Consider the following 15,725-nt stretch of genomic DNA (forward strand, 5'->3'; position numbering starts at 1 on the left):
CAGTAATAACCACAACAAGGCTACAACAACAATGGCAACAAAAGGGGGAAAAATGGCCTCCAGGAGCAGTGGATTCATGGTGCAGGCACTGAGCCCCAGCAATAACCCTGGAGGCAAAAAAAAAAAAAAAAATCCCATCTTGTCCCACTGATTAGTCCTGACTTGAAACCAAAAATGTATGAATCTTAGTGTGTTTTGTGCATGACTTCTGTCTTCTCCATCTGCCTCATTGCTGCTATAATTACAACAAAGTGCTGGCATGAAGCTCTCATGAAATTGTCCATCAAAGGAGTGAGAAATGGGCCCTATAAAAGAGCCAAGAGTGGGTTTAAGGTTTGAGAATGCTCAAGAAAACGACAGGAGGAGACCTGATACTCTAGCTGTCGCTGTCCACCTCCACTCCTGGCACTAGGCAACTGCCCACCAACTTCTGACTGTGCCAACTTCTCCTAAGCTGTGCTTTCTCTTTGAGACCAACAAATACTAGGTAAATTCTGGGAGGTATATTCACAATACTCTTACACCACTGTTGTAATTGTTCTGTTATTATTTATTACTGATTTCTTACTGTGCCTAACTTATAATTTTTAAAAAAAATTTTTTACCAGAGCACTGCTCAGCTCTGGCTTATGGTGGTGCGAGGGATTGAATTTGGGACTTTGGAGCCTCAGGCATGAGAGACTGTTTGCATAACCATTATGCTGTCTCCCCTGCTTCCTAATTTATACATTAAATTATGTTATAGTTATGTATGTTAAAGGGTTCTATCGGTACTCCCTGTAATGTTAGGCATCTGCTGGATGTCTTGGGACATATTCCCTATGGATAAAAGAGAAGGGAAGAGTGCTGTATATCTGGCTAGTCGAGGCATTTTATAGAAATAGGGTCATACAGTATGTGAGCTTTTGTAACTGGCTTCTTCATAATATTTTCAAGGTTCATTCATATGGTAGCATGTGTGAGTACTCATTATTTTTGAAAATTGAGGTAAAATTCACATGACAGAATTAACCTTTGTAAGCTGTACCATTCTCTGGCCCACAGCACATTCACAGTGCTGTGTCACCATCACCATCATTTAATTTTGCAGCATTTCCATCACTCCAAAAAGAAACCCTTTCCCTAACACTCCCACCTAAGCTCTCTGATAGCCACAGTCTGCTTTCCGTCAGTCACTGGATTTTGCTGTTCTGGACATTTCGTATAAATGGAAGCATATAATAACTTTTCTTGGATTGACTTCCTTTGTGCTGCCTAACATCTTCAGGGTTCATCCATGCTGCAACGTGTACCAACCTCACTTTGTTTCTTATGACCTAATACACAGAGTACAGATATACCACATTTTGTCTACTGTTGTCACTCATTGATGAAGATCTGGGTTTATACTTTTTGGTGACTGAATAATACTGTGATGAACATCCTATACAACTTTTTTTTTTTTTTTTTTTGTGCAGACAAAAGTTTTCATTTCTCTTGGGTGTATATCTAATGGTATATTGTAAAATTATTAAGTCCTATGTTAACTCTGTTTATGTTTTTGACTGCCAACCTGTTTCCCAAAGGTGCTATATCATTTTATGTTTCCACTAAGACATGTACAAGGGTACCGCTTTCTGGAGTTCTATTTTAACACTTACTATGTATCTTTGATTCTAGTCATCTTAGTGGGTGTGAGGCGGTATCTTATTTTGTTGTTGTATTGTAAGTCCTTCAGAACTTATGATATTGAGCATCTTCTTCTACTTAGTGAAAAACTGTTCATTTAGATGATTTTGTTTGGGTTGTCTTTCACTGTTGAATTTTTGCACTGTTTATATATCTTGGTACAGGTTCTTTAGTGGCTACAACATTTGCAAATATTCCAGGGCTTTCAATACATACACACACACACACACACACACACACACACACACACACACACACACACCACAAATTAAGTTTGATGGAGTCAAATTCATCCTTTTTTTTTTTTTTTTTTTGTTATTTGTACTTTTAGTGCCATATGTAAGAAACCATTGTTAGTAGCCACAATTTAGTTTTAGAAAATTTTCCTAACTCCACAAACTTCCTGCATTGTTTATAATGAATTCCCAATCCTGACACAGACCTGATCTCTTTTCTTTCTTTCTTTTTTAAAGACTTTCCTTTTTTTCTTCTTTTTTATTAACCTTTATTTATTTATTTATTGGATAGAGACAGCCAGAAATTGAGAGGGAAGGAGGTGATAGGGAGAAAGACCTGCAGCACTGCTTCACCACCTGGCAAAGCTTTCCCCCTGCAGGTGGGGACCAGGGGCTTGAACTCAGGTCCTTGTGCATTGTAACATGTGCACTTAACCAGGTGCACTACCACCCAGCCCCTCTATTTTCTTTCTAAATTTGGCTTTTCTGGAGGTTTGAGAGATTGCTCACTGATAGGATGTGTCCTTGTCATCTTCTAACCCTGGCACCACCTGAGAGTTATGGCACTAGAGAAAGCTCTGATGGCCTGGTGTCTCTCCTACTCTATCTCTCTTTACTTGGATGAAAAAGTAGCCTTAGCAGTGAAATCTCTTATGCACAAAGTCCCAGATTTGCAAAAATAAATAACATTTTTTTCCCAAACATCTCACATTAAACATGCAGTATGTGATCTTTTGGTCTGGCTTCTTTGACTTAGAATGAAGGTTTTAAGGTTTGTCCACTTTTCTGTAATGTGATATCTTTTGTCCCTTTTTATTGCTGAGTCTTAGTTCACTATGGTTATAATCATCTGATGGACACTTGCATTGATTACAGGTTTTTAGCTATTAGGAATTTTTTAGCTTCTGTGAGCATTTATTTACCTGTGATGTAAGCATATTTCATTTCTCTTGGGAGTATTCCTTGGAGTAGAATTGCTGGGTCATATAGTCAGCTTGTGATTAATATTTTAAAATACTGCCAAACTTCTCTAAAGTTACTGTACTACTTTTTTATTATCTTTATTTATTGGATAGAGACAGAAACTGAGAGAGTAAGTGACGATCGATCAATGGAGAGAGAAAGAGACACCTGCATTACTGCTTCAGCACTCACAAAACTTTCCCCCTGCAGGTGGGGGCTCAAACCTGGGTCCCAGTGCATTGTCACACGTGTGCTCAACTGTGTGTGCCACCACCCGGCCCCTATACTACTCTGTACTTCCACCACCAATATATGAGAGCGCCATCTTTACCACTTCCTCACCAGTGCTAGGTATTATCTGTTTTCTACTGTGATCAGTCTGTATCTGTGAGTAAAGTGGTACCTTATGATTTTAATTTTCATTACCCTAGTGGCTATTGCTAAATGTCTCTATGTGTTTCTCAGTCACTTGTATACGTAATTTTCTGTAAAATGCCTATTCATACTTTCTGCCTGTCTTAAAATGTTTTTTTTTTTTTATCTTTACACTAAGTTTTGAGAATTCTGGATACGTTATAAAGGCAACTTGCCAATAATTTCTTCCACTCTGTGACTTTGAATTTTGTTGATGATTTCTTTGTAGCACAATTTTTTTTTTTAAATAAAATCCAACGTATCCATTTGGAATTGATTTATGTGTGGTTTTACTTTATTTTATTGTGACCATGGGTATCCAATTCACCTATTTGTTGAAAGAATTGTGACCTGAGAAGATAGCATAGTGATTATGCAAAAACAAAAAAAAGCCTGTTTGGATACCGCTTGGGTTGGATTGGTCGCGACCCTTCTCGCGGCAGGACTATACTTCCCAGGAGACACCGCGCGGACCAACTCTCCGGGAGGAGGCGTGGCTCCGGGGAGGGCGTGGCTCAGGGAAGGGGCCTAGCAGCGGCTTCCGGAACCCGGCTCTTCTTGCCCAGGCTCAGCGCTCCAGCAAAGGATCTGCGCGGTTGCCCACTGCTGAGGGTACAGCTTTCTCCGGCAGGCACCCCCGCTCCTTCCTGACCGACTCACCCCAGCCTCCCTCTTGGATCCGGTCCGGACTAGTTTTCTTCTTTTGAGTTTCCCGCGAAAACGAACCCTTACAGACAACCAACCGGCGCAGAGAGCCTGGCGGGCGGGCCAATCAGAGGCGGCGAGAGGCGGGCCCTGCGGGGTGCTGCTTCCGGGAGAGGCGGTTAGGCGCCCGGGCTGCGGCCCCTCCGACCCCGGTCCCTCTCCCTCTCGGCGGGACTAGGCTCATCCTCCAGGAGCCGCACACTGGTGTGTGGGCCACCATGACCCAGCAGTGCCCGCTGGGCCTCTCAGCACCCCCGGCCAACTGCCTGGACCTGTGGAGGGAGAAGAATGACCAGTTAGTTCGACAGACCAAGGTAACGCAGTTAGTGGACTCCTGGCCTTGCTGCCCCAAAATTCCAGCAAAAGGCTTTCAGTACTGAGTTTAAGCACCCTACCTCCTCACGCCCCAAAAGAAATTACTGCAAAATGACTTCTCTCTCTCCCCCTCTCCTTTTCTCTCTTCTCTCTCTCTGCCTAGGTGTGTGCCTGCCATCAAATGAGTAAGGGCTCCCAGGATCGATCAGTCAATCTCTCTCTCTTTTGGCCCACGTGTACAACATGTGGGTGTTCTCACTTTTCCCGAATAAAGTTTAAAGAAAATAGGGGCGGGGTGGTGGCGCACCTGGTTGAGTGTACATGTTGCAGTGTTCAAGGACCCAAGTTCAATTCCCAAGTCTCCACCTGTAGGGGAGAAGCTGTCTATCCAATAGATAAAGATCATTAAAACATTTAAAAATAAATAAAAGAAAGCGATGTTCCTAGTTATTGTACCAAAGGGGTAAGGAAGCACTGAGGCTCAGTGACACCCAGTCCACATTTTACAGGTTGCTCAGGACTTGGGTCTGTCTCTGAGGCGAAAGCGTTTGGCTCAAGATGCCCTGGAAGGCTTCAGGGGACTCCTCCACAATCTGCAGGGTGAGTGTGGCCCTTCCCAGGACACCAGCAGGTCCTCTTCTGCATTTCAAGGATTGAGGTGATTATTCCAGGGACAGGAGTGCCTGGCACAGCAGCTCTGGAGTGGACTCTCTTGTGTGTACACACACAGAGACACACACAGACACACACACATGCACACACACACAGCATCATTTGAAGATGGTGGTTTTGCCTTTTCCAACCTGTATCCCTGGGTGGGTTCTTTATTCAAAACCATTTTGCTGGTGATCTTTAGTTTTGGGGTCATTTGGCAACTCTTTGATGGGGAAGTTGTGAGACCAGGACTTTTTTCTCTAGGGCTCCCTGCAACTGTTTCTGTTCTCCACTTGGAATTGACTATCATCTGCAACTTCATTACCTTGAGGACAAGCCTGGCCCAGGGATTCATTGAAGACCAAGCACAGGAGATCCAACAGGTCTTAGAGAGAGGTGAGGGTCAGAGATTGCTTTCCAGACACCTACCAGCCTCAGCTTGGGTTTATTTATTTATTTTTTTAACCAGAGCATTGATCACTTAGCTCTGCATTATGGTAGTTGGGATATTGACCTGGGGACCTCAGAGCCTCAGGCATGAAACTCTGTTTGCATAACTTTGCATATGTTGTCTTCCCCTCCTGGGTTAAAGTTTTTGCCAGGGGGTGGGGGGAACAAAACAATATAATGTGACTTCCATGGAAAGAAAGGTCTTTTATTTTTTTCTCATCAGGGTTATCACTGATGCTCAGTGCTGGACTTGGAATATACTGCTCCCAGCAGCTTTTTTTTTTCTTTCTTTCTTCTTTCTTTCTCTTTTTATTTGAGAGGACAGAGAAATTGAGAGGGAGAAAGATAGACACCTGCAGACCTGCTTCACCACTCCTGAAGCGTCCCCCCCTGCAGGTGGGGAGTGGGAGCTTGAATCTGGGTCCTTGTGCATGGTAGTATGTGCTCTTAACTGGGTGTGCCACTGCTCAGCCCCCAAGAAATGCCCTTCTCGAATCTCCCTTGCTCCTGAAGAAGAGGAAGACCAGAGATGAAGTCCCATCTTGGCTGTGTGTGTGTGTGTGTGTGTGTGTGTGTGTGTGTGTGTGTGTGTGTGTATTTTACAGTGCTGAAGACACGGGAGCAGCTGCAGCCTGGAATGAAATACAGACACAAGGAACTGTGGAACTCTGTGTTTGGTGTTTCCATTCTTCTGCCAGAGCTGCTCCCTGCCCTCCACCACCTAGCTGGCCTGCAGGCTGCCCACTGGCTGAGCACTGACCGTCTTGGGAACCTGACCGTGCTGCTGAAGACCTTGATTGGCAGCCAGGTACTTTGGGATAGAGCCTAGATCTAAGGGCCTCCCCTTTTCCACTTCTCCTAGCTGAAGCACCAGCACTATCTTTTCTGTTTGTTTGTTTAAAAATGTATTTATTGGGGGCGGGTGGTAGCGCACCGGGTTAAGCACAGGTGGTGCAAAGTGCAAGGACTGTCAGAAGGATCCCGGTTCGAGCCCCCGGCTCCCCACCTGCAGGGGAGTCACTTCACAAGCGGTGAAGCAGGTCTGCAGGTGTCTTTCTCTCCCCCTCTGTCTTCCCCTCCTCTCTCCATTTCTCTCTGTCCTATCTAACGACGACGACATTAATAACAACAACAATAATAGCTACAACAACAATAACAAGAGCAACAAAAGGGAAAATAAATAAATACAAAAATATTTTTTTAATGTATTTATTGGGGGTCGGGTGGTAGCGTAGCGGGTTAAGTGCACATGGCGCGAAGCACAAGGACTGGTGTAAGGATCCCAGTTCGAGCCCCCGGCTCTCCACCTGCAGGGGGGGTCATGTCACAAGCGGTGAAGCAGTTCTGCAGGTGTCTATCTTTCTCTCCCCCTCTCTGTCTTCCCCTCCTCTCTCCATTTCTCTGTCCTATCCAACAAAAATGACATCAATAACAAAAATAATAATAACCACAACAATGTTAAAACAACAAGGGCAGCAAAAGGGAAAATAAATAAATATTAAAAAAAGAGAAATGCAAACTTGGGGGCCAGGTGGTGATGCACCTGGTTAAGCACACACATTGTAGTGCACAAGGTCTCAAGTTCAAAACCCCTGGTCCCCACCTGCATGGGGAAAGCTTCATAAGTGGTGAAGCAGGGTTGTAGGTGTTTCTTGGTCTCTCCCTCACTGTCTCCCCCTCCTCTCTCAATTTCTCTCTGTCCCTACCTAATTGAAAAAAAATTATGTGGATATCTAAGGACCTAGAATATAGAATAGCCAAAAAATAAATGCAAACTTGGTCCTTAAATCTGTGTCTTCATGGGCTTCTGTGGCGTAAAGATCCACAGTAGAATAGACTGTCACTGCCTCATATCTCCCCTTGACTTATCCCTTGTCCCATAGCAGTCTTAGAATCGGGGAAACAGGAGTCTCTGTTTCAGAAGAGCTCTGAGTTCAAGGTCTACTTGGTAGAATTAAGAATGGGTGATTGTAGGCTTGGAGCCACTGATCATCCTTTTCTCCCCAGAGTGGGGCCTCAGAGGACCTGTTATTGCTTCTAAAAACTTGGAACCCACCAGCTGAGGAGTCAGGTGCCCCTCTCACCCTGCAAGATGCCCGGGGCTTGAGGGATGTCCTCCTGACAGCGTTTGCCTACCGCCAAGGTTAGTCTGCGGTGTGGTTCATCCCTTCCTCCCCACCCCCTCCTGAGCCCATGCCCTCCTTGTCATGTCTCACTCAGCCCAACAGAGCATCTCTGCTCTTGTTCCCCATCGTGTCCCCTGCCCTACAGTCTTCTTTAAGTTCACACCATAACTGCCCTTAGGCCTCCAGGAACTGATGGCAGGGAGTCTTCCCAGGGCATTGAGCAACCTTCACGAAGCGGCCTTAGGTTTGTGCCCACGGCCTGTGCTGGTCCAGGTGTACACGATCCTGGGCACCTGTCTCCGAAAAATGGTAAAAACGGGAAACCGGGCATTGTGGACCGCCTTCTATGAGAGCAAGCTTGTGAGCCCAGTGTCTCACTCCTCTAGGGCAGCCCACAGAGAGCTCTGCTGTACTTGGTTGCAGCTTTAAAAGAGGGATCAGCCTGGGGTCCCCCACTCCTGGAGGCCTCCAGGGTATATCGGCAACTAGGGAACACAGCAGCTGAATTGGAGAGTCTGGAGCTGCTAGTTGAGGTAAGGAACTATTCGGGTGAGGGCAGGGTGGTGGCACACCTGGTTGAGGCACGTCACAATGTTCAGGGACCCAGGTTCGAGTCCTCCAACCCCACCTGAAGGGAGAAAACTTGGCAGGTGGTGAAGCAGTACTGCAGGTGTCTCTTGTTTCTCTCTTGTATTTCTTTCCTCTTGACTTCTGGCGGTCTCTGTCCAACAAATGAGTAAAGATAATACAAAAAAAAGAAAAAAAAAGAAAGGAAAAAAGAAACAAAAGAAAAGAAACGATTCAGGAGAAGACAGAGAGGGTGGAAAACTCAGATACTAATGTGTGGTGACCAGGGAAGATAAAAGTGGAAGGAAGTATGATTCCCAAAATGGATATTCTCAATTCTTTCTGTCCCTTTCAGGCTCTGAGTATTCCCCACAGCTCCAGAACCCACCAGCTTCTCATTGAAGTAGAGCTGCTACTCCCGTCACCTGACCCAGCCTCTCCCCTTCACTGTGGCACACAGAGTCAGGCCAAGTACCTGCTGGCAAGCCGATGCCTCCAGACAGGAAGGTGAGGGTCCGCCTTGCTCACTTGGGCTTCTCTTCCAATTTCTGATTCTAGTGGGATCCATCCATCATGGACAGACCTCCCCAGCTCCTTGGCCGCCTCCTTTGTCACGTGACCTAAACTAAGGACTCTTCACCCACTCACCTACCTGTGTCTTTAAAACTCTGAAGTTCCTCCCCAGTACCTTCTGTCAATCAGATAGGCTCACACTAAGACAACAGTGGAACCCTTAGACTGCCCTGCCCGTCCCCCATCTTTGTGTTAAGAGTCCTTGGAGGACCCTGGTAGGGCCTACGCTGAGGTCCTAGGTGTGATTTCTCAGGGCAGAGGATGCTGCAGAGCATTACTTGGACCTGCTGGCCCTGTTGCTGGATAGCTCGGAGTCTAAAGTGAGTGTTTTCAAAGTTCTCTTCAGTGGGAGGGTGGTTGTCACCTTCAGGGTAGAGCGGGATGGCTATTTTCTGTTTTGTTTTTTTTTTTTTTTCCTTTGGTGTCTGTCTGAATTGATGTGAATGGTTTGGGGTCAGGACTGACCAGGAAGACCAGACTCCCCAGTCTAGAAGGGGTTCAGGGCAGGTCTCTGTATGGTGTCAGAGCCTAGTGAAGAGGTGAGGTAGGGGATAGTGGCTCATGCCTCTTCAAGACATTGTGTCCTCCTCCTACCCCAGTTCTCCCCACCCCCTGCCCCCCCAGGACCCTGCATGCCTGAAGTGTTCTTGGAAGCAGCAGCAGCACTGATACAAGCAGACAGAGCCCATGATGCTTTGACTGTATGTGAGGAACTGCTGGGCCGCACATCATCTCTGCTACCCAGGATGCCCTGGCTGTGGACAGATGTCAAGAAAGGAACAAAGGAGTCACCACACTGCCCACTGTGGGTCTCTGCCACCCACCTGCTTCTGGGTCAAGCCTGGGTACAAATGGGAGCCCACAAAGATGCAATTAGTGAATTTAGTCGGTAAGTCCAGGAAGCCAGTTAAAACCCTAGGCAAAGTGTGGAAGTGTAGTTTTCAGATTGGGACCTGATTTGGTGAGCTTTATTTTTACCTACTCGCCCTCGAGTTTCTGAAGTTGACTGTTGTGGAGAGGTAACATAATGATTATGCAAAGAGAGTCTCTTGTGTCTGAGGCTCCAAAGACCCAGGTCTAACCCCCCCCAACCCACTCTCTACACACACCACTGTAAGTGATAGCTGAGCAGTGCTCTGGTAAATAACAAAACAAAACAAAAAACCACTGAAATTGACTGTTATCTTTGTGCCATGGTTTTCTTCAGGTGCCTCGAATTCCTTTTTCGGACCACTCCTAAGGACAACGGACAAGGTGATCTAGAATTTCAATTTTTCTCTTTTCTGTGAGAAGTGGTGATGGTAAATGTAGTTTTCCCATCCTACCAGGATTTTTATTTTTTTTTTTCTTTTGACTTGGGCACTGCTCAGCTCTGACCAGTTTATGGTGGTACAAAGGATTAAACCTGGGACCTCAGAGCCTCAGTGTGAAGAGTCTTTTTGCATAATCATTGTGCTATCTCCCCAGGAATTCTTCTCTCTCTTTTTAAAATTTATTATTATTTTATTATCTTTATTGGGTAGAGGCAGCCAGAAATTGAGAGGGAAGGGAATGATAGAGAGAGAGATACCTGTAGCACTGCTTTACCACTCGCAAAGCTTTCCCCCTGCAAATGGGGACTGGGGGCTTGAACCCAGATCCTTGCTCATTGTAACATGTGTGCCCAACCAGGTGCGCCACCACCCGGCCCCTCTCTGTTTCTTTTTTAAAGTATGCCAGAGCCCAGGGGGAAACTTGAGTCTGATAGAACATCAGTTTGCATGCCTGAGGCCCTGGAGCCTACAGGTTCAATCCCCACCCAGTTTATACCAGAACTGAGCAGTGCTCTGGTCCTCTTGTTCTCTTTTCTTTTACAGTAAGTAAATCTTTTTTTTTTTTTTTAAAGAAAGATTTATTTATTTGTTTATTTTTCCTTTTGTTGCCCTTGTTTTTTATTGTTGTAGTTATTATTGTTGTTGTTATCGATGGCATCATTGTTAGATAGGACAGAGAGAAATGGAGAGAGGAAGGGGGAGACAGAGAGCGGGAAAGATAGACACCCGCAGACCTGCTTCATCGGCTGTGAAGTGACTCCCTTCCAGGTGGGGAGCCGGGGGCTCAAACCGGGATCCTTACGCCATTCCTTGCGCTTCGCACCACATGTGTGTAATACATAAATATTATAGAAACAAACAACAAAACAGCTGGGGAGACAGCATAATGGCTATGCAAAAGACTTGCACGCCTGAGGCTCTGAAGTCCCAGATTCAGTCCTTCACCAGAACCACTCAATGCTCTGGAAAATAACAAGGGGGAGGAAAAAAAAATCCAGATGTAAGAAGTTCTAGGTGAGGACTGGGGGTTTTGGTGACTGTGTGCTTTGGAACATATTTAATGATTTTGGGGTGGTCTTCAGGGCCTACTTCCCACTGTGAAAGGGAACATACATCAGAAGTGACCCTACAGCAGCTTCGTGCAGTCGCCCTGGTCTGTCGAGGACTGGAGTGGGCAGCCAGTGGCCAGAATACCAGAGCCCTGCAGGACTTCCTCCTCAGTGTGCAGGTATGCCCAGGTATGTATACTGCATATGCATCGATTAAAAAAAAACCCGCCACGTGCAGCCCGAGCTGGCAAGGTGGCTCACCAGGATAGTGCCCTTGCTTTGTCATGCTCATGACTCAGGCTTGAGCCTGGACCCCAACACACTGATGGAAGAAGCTTTAGTGCTGTGATGTCTTTCTCTCTGCCTCTCTTTTTAAAAAAAAAATTTTTTTTTTAATTATCTTTATTGGATAGAGACAGCCAGAAATTGAGACGGAAAGGGATGATAAAGAAGGAGAGAGACAGAGAGACCCCTGCAGCACCTTCACCACTCACAAAGCTTTCCCCCTACAGGTGGAGATCAAGGACTGGAACCCAGGTCCTTGTGCATTTGTAGTGCGTGGACTTAACCAGATGTGCCACCATCCAGCCTGCTTTCTGTGTCTCTCTTATCTCTGTTTCTGTCATTGTCTCTGAAAAAGACAGCCTGGAGCACTGAAGCCCCACTGACAACAGCAAATAACACAGATGTAAATGAGAAGTACTTGGGGATGGCATTCTCAGGAAGGGTCATTAGAGTTAGACTGTAGACACCTTAGGCTATGCATGGGTGTGCCGACATAGATAAGACATAACAAGTGTATACTAAAGTTTCTGAGGTGTTCCCTCCAGTCTACCTAATGTCTTCCGACACAAAGATCAGGAACAGAGCTAGCTTTGTCCTAGGCTGTTAGTGGGCCCATGCGATAACAACTGTTGGAAATGCTCTCTTGATCTCATGTGTAAAATACTGCTCTACTTCTTGTCTTTCTTTTTTTTGCCCTTTTTTTTTTAATTGTTGTCGTAGTTGTTGTTGTTGTTATTGATGTTGTTGTTGTTGGATAGGACAGAGAGAAGTGGAGAGAGGAGGGGAAGACAGATGGGGAGAGAAAGACAGACACCTGCAGACCTGCTTCACCACATGTGAAGCGACTCCCCTGCAGGTGGGGAGCCGGGGGCTCGAACTGGGATCCTTACGTCAGTCCTTGTGCTTTGCGCCACATGCGCTTAACCCACTGCGCTACCGCCTGACTCCCCACTTCTTGTCTTTCTTTTGCTTTGCTTTCTTATTTATTTTTATGGGGTTTGTTGGTTTACAGTACAGTTGTGGACACATGGGTGGAATTTCTCCTCACCACGATAGGTGTCTGCAAAACACTCCCCCAAATTGAGCTCTTTTCCACCATCATGCACCAGTACCCTAAAGCACACACTCCCTAATCCCTTCCCTGCCATACCTTCCTAGAGTCCTTTGCTTTGGTACAATACACCAAACCCAGTCTAGTACAGCTTTTACTTTGTGTTTAGCCTTTCTGTTCTTGTTTTTTAAGTTCTTCCCATGAGTGAGATCACCCCACATTCATCCTTCTCTTTGTGGCTTATCTCACTTCACATGATTCCTTCAAGCCTCATCCAAGATAAGGTGAAGAAGGTGACTTCATCATTCTTCATAGCTGAGTAGTATTCCATTGTGCATATATATATATATATATATATACCTCAACTTTCTTAGCCACTTATCTGTTGTTGGACACCTGGGTAGCTTCCAAGTTTAGGCAATACAAATTCATAGCACACAATTTGTAATAGCCCAAACTACATATATAATTAATTTATTTCTACCACAACACTGTTCAGCTCTGGCTTATGGTGGTGCTGGGGATTTGAGTCTGGGAATTTTGGTGGCTTTTGACCTTTTGCATAACCATTATGCTATCTTTTCAGCCCTGTTTCTCTTTTTTTTTGTTGTTTAAAGATTTTATTTATGGGCTGGGGAGATAGCATAATGGTTATGTAAAGAGATTCTCTTGGGGGTCCAGTGGTACGCAGAGGGTTAAGCACACGTGGTGCAAAGGGCAAGGACCAGCATGAGGATACCGGTTCGAGCCTCCGGCTCCCCACCTGCAGGGAGTCACTTCACAGGCGGTGAAGCAGGTCTGCAGGTGTCTATCTTTCTCTCTCCCTCTGTCTTCTCCTCCTCTCTCCATTTCTCTCTGTTCTATCCAACAATGAATGACATCAACAATAACAATAATTACCACAACATGGCTACAACAAGGACAACAAAAGGGGGAAAAAATGGCCTCCAGGAGCAGTAGATTCATGGTGCAGGCACTGAACCCCAGCAATAACCCTGGAGGCAGAAAAAAAAAGAGATTCTCATGCCTGAGGCACCAAAGGTCCCAGGTTCAATCCCCAGCACCACCATAAGCCAGAGTTAAGCAGTGCTCTGGTTAAAAAAAGATTTTATTTATTTTTCAGGAATATATAGAAGGAGAGAGAGAGAGAGAGAACCAGACATCACTCTGATACATGTGCTGCTGGGGATTGAACTCAGGACCTCATGCTTGAGAATCCAACACTATCCACTATGCCACCTCCTGGACCACCTTGTTCTGTTTTTTTTTCTTTTAAATTTTTAATTTTTGTTGCCCTTGTTTTTTATTGCTTATATATATATATTGTTGTCATTGTTAGATAGGACAGAGAGAAATGGAGAGAGGAGGGGAAGACAGGGGGAGAGAAAGATAGACACCTGCAGACCTGCTTCACCATCTGTGAAGCGACTTCCCTGGGGAGCCAGGGGCTCGAACCAAGATCCTTACGCCGGTCCTTGTGCTTTGTGCCACATGCGCTTAACCCGCTGCACTACCGCCCAATTACCCCGTTTCCCTTTTTATGATGCTTGGGGGCTATGTAAAGCTCTAAGACTAGACTGTGGTGGGCTTACAGGTAATCAAGATGCTTCCATTCACCTGCTTCAGACTTTGAGAAGGCTAAATCGCAGGGATGAGGCCACTGTCCTCTGGCAGAAGCTGGAGGCCCAAACTGAGCTGCCGCAGGAAAATGCCGCATGGTAAAGCTGAAGCCTGTTGGCTCGGGGCTAAGGGGTAGTTGTTCTGGAGTCTTTGGCTATATTGGGGCGGTGCCTGCTTTTCTGTCTGCCCTGCATACTTAGGCACCGCCTTTCTTGTTCCAGGTCTCCCCCCCTGTACCTTGAAATCTGTTTGAGTTGGATCCATCCCTCTGACCGAGAAGCCCTTCTTGAAGAATTTCGAACAACTCTGCAGGAGCCTTGTGACTTGTAGCTGCCATTTAGCAGAGATTGGGGCCCCACTGAGCCTTCTGTCCGTGGGAAGGGCCTTCTGCTGTACCGCTTTGGGGGAACGTTGTTGAGACTGCCCATTCCCGGTGTCTAGCATCAGAGAGATACGCCTATGACATTTGACCTCGTTGCTGCCATTCTGGGTCCCGAGGGAACTCCCTGGCCCTCTACTCCACCCCACAAGCATTGACTTTTGTCATGACACCTTCTTTCTTGTTTCCCCTTTGTTGTATTGAGTAAAATATCTAATTTATCTCTTGTCTGCCTACTACATATACTTTGGTGGGAAGGTTCCCAGCTGTCTGATTCAGTTCAGTGTTGGTTATCTAAGACACCCTCTCCCAATAACATCTACCTTAAAAACTTGAGGTGTGAGTAAAGAAGAAAGGTCAGCAGGATGTTTACTCTGGAAGCAGTGGATTAGTCCTTCCCAATATGTAAAGACAAAACCCAGAGATTTTGTGCAGGTGACTGAGTGGATCTGAGTCTAAGAACAGGTATTGGATTCTTTTTTTCTATCTTAAGATTTCATTAATGAGAAAGGAGGAGAGAGAAGGAACCAGATATCACTCTGGTACATGTGCTGCTGGAGATTTAACTCAGGACCTCATGATGCAGAGTCCAATGCTTTATCCACTGTGTCACCTCCTGGAATATGAAGTTGTTTTTTTTTTTTTTTTTTTTTTTTTACCAGATCACTGCTGAGCTCTGGTTTATGTTGGTGCAGGGGATTGAACTTGGGGCTTTGGAGCCTCAGGCATGGGAGTCTGTTTGCATAACCATTATGCTATCTACCCCTAGCCTTTAAGTATTTTTTTAAACTTAGAAGTTTGCTAGGTCAGATTTTTGATAGGATAGAGATTAATTGATAGGGATTAAGATAAGAATAGAGAGATACCTTACACTGTTTCACTGCTTATAAAGCTATTCCCCTAAAGATGGGGCCTTGAACTTGGGTCCTTGTGTATAGTAACATGTACACTTAACCGGGACCACCACCACCCAGCCACCACCTAACCCCACCCCCATTTGACTCTTAGAAGGGAAGGAAAGACAGATTTCTGTGCCTCTCAAGAGTTCACCATCTCACACACACACATACACACACATTTAAGGAGAGAGAGAGGTACAGAGGGAAAGACAGAACACCAGAGTACAATTCAGCTCTGGTTTATGGTGGTACTGGGGCCTGCGCCTGAGACCCTGGAGCCTCAGGCATTAAAGTCTTTTTACATAGCCTTTATACTGTCTCCCCAGTCCTCACCATCCCATTTCTAGTCTGATTCTAGAAGTTTGTCAGCATGCCACCAAGAGCTGGCTTTAATATAATCAGGTAGCTGGCACTTTGGGGCCAGGACCTTCAAGTCAGCGTGCAGTTTTTATTATTGT

General features: G+C 45.6%; 1 protein-coding gene and 1 long non-coding RNA gene across 3 annotated transcripts; one reads left to right on the forward strand and one right to left on the reverse strand.

Moving 5' to 3' along the window:
• Window positions 1–1,773: 1,773 nt before the first annotated feature.
• On the reverse strand, window positions 1,774–2,058 carry LOC132540839 (uncharacterized). The gene is made up of 2 exons (XR_009551965.1): window positions 1,909–2,058; window positions 1,774–1,870 (listed from the first exon to the last, which is right to left on the reverse strand). It is a non-coding gene; the product is annotated as an uncharacterized LOC132540839 (long non-coding RNA).
• A 1,746-nt stretch (window positions 2,059–3,804) lies between these two features.
• On the forward strand, window positions 3,805–14,594 carry FANCG (FA complementation group G). 2 transcript variants are annotated; one of them, XR_009551967.1, is made up of 14 exons: window positions 3,805–4,300; window positions 4,811–4,901; window positions 5,220–5,351; window positions 6,011–6,213; window positions 7,413–7,548; window positions 7,710–7,840; window positions 7,918–8,064; window positions 8,454–8,605; window positions 8,925–8,991; window positions 9,271–9,560; window positions 9,879–9,925; window positions 11,067–11,212; window positions 13,964–14,087; window positions 14,211–14,594. XR_009551967.1 is itself a non-coding variant. In XM_007522832.2 (14 exons), the coding sequence occupies exons 1-14, from the start codon at window positions 4,205–4,207 to the stop codon at window positions 14,317–14,319; spliced, it is 1,881 nt and encodes a 626-aa protein (XP_007522894.2). In that variant the 5' UTR covers window positions 3,807–4,204; the 3' UTR covers window positions 14,320–14,594. The 2 variants fall into 2 exon arrangements, 1 of the variants encoding a protein (XP_007522894.2); XM_007522832.2 differs by having other exon boundaries at window positions 3,807–4,300; window positions 11,067–11,222.
• Window positions 14,595–15,725: the final 1,131 nt, after the last annotated feature.

The sequence above is a fragment of the Erinaceus europaeus genome, chromosome 10 (genome assembly GCF_950295315.1).
Source record: "Erinaceus europaeus chromosome 10, mEriEur2.1, whole genome shotgun sequence".
Lineage (NCBI taxonomy): Eukaryota > Metazoa > Chordata > Mammalia > Eulipotyphla > Erinaceidae > Erinaceus > Erinaceus europaeus.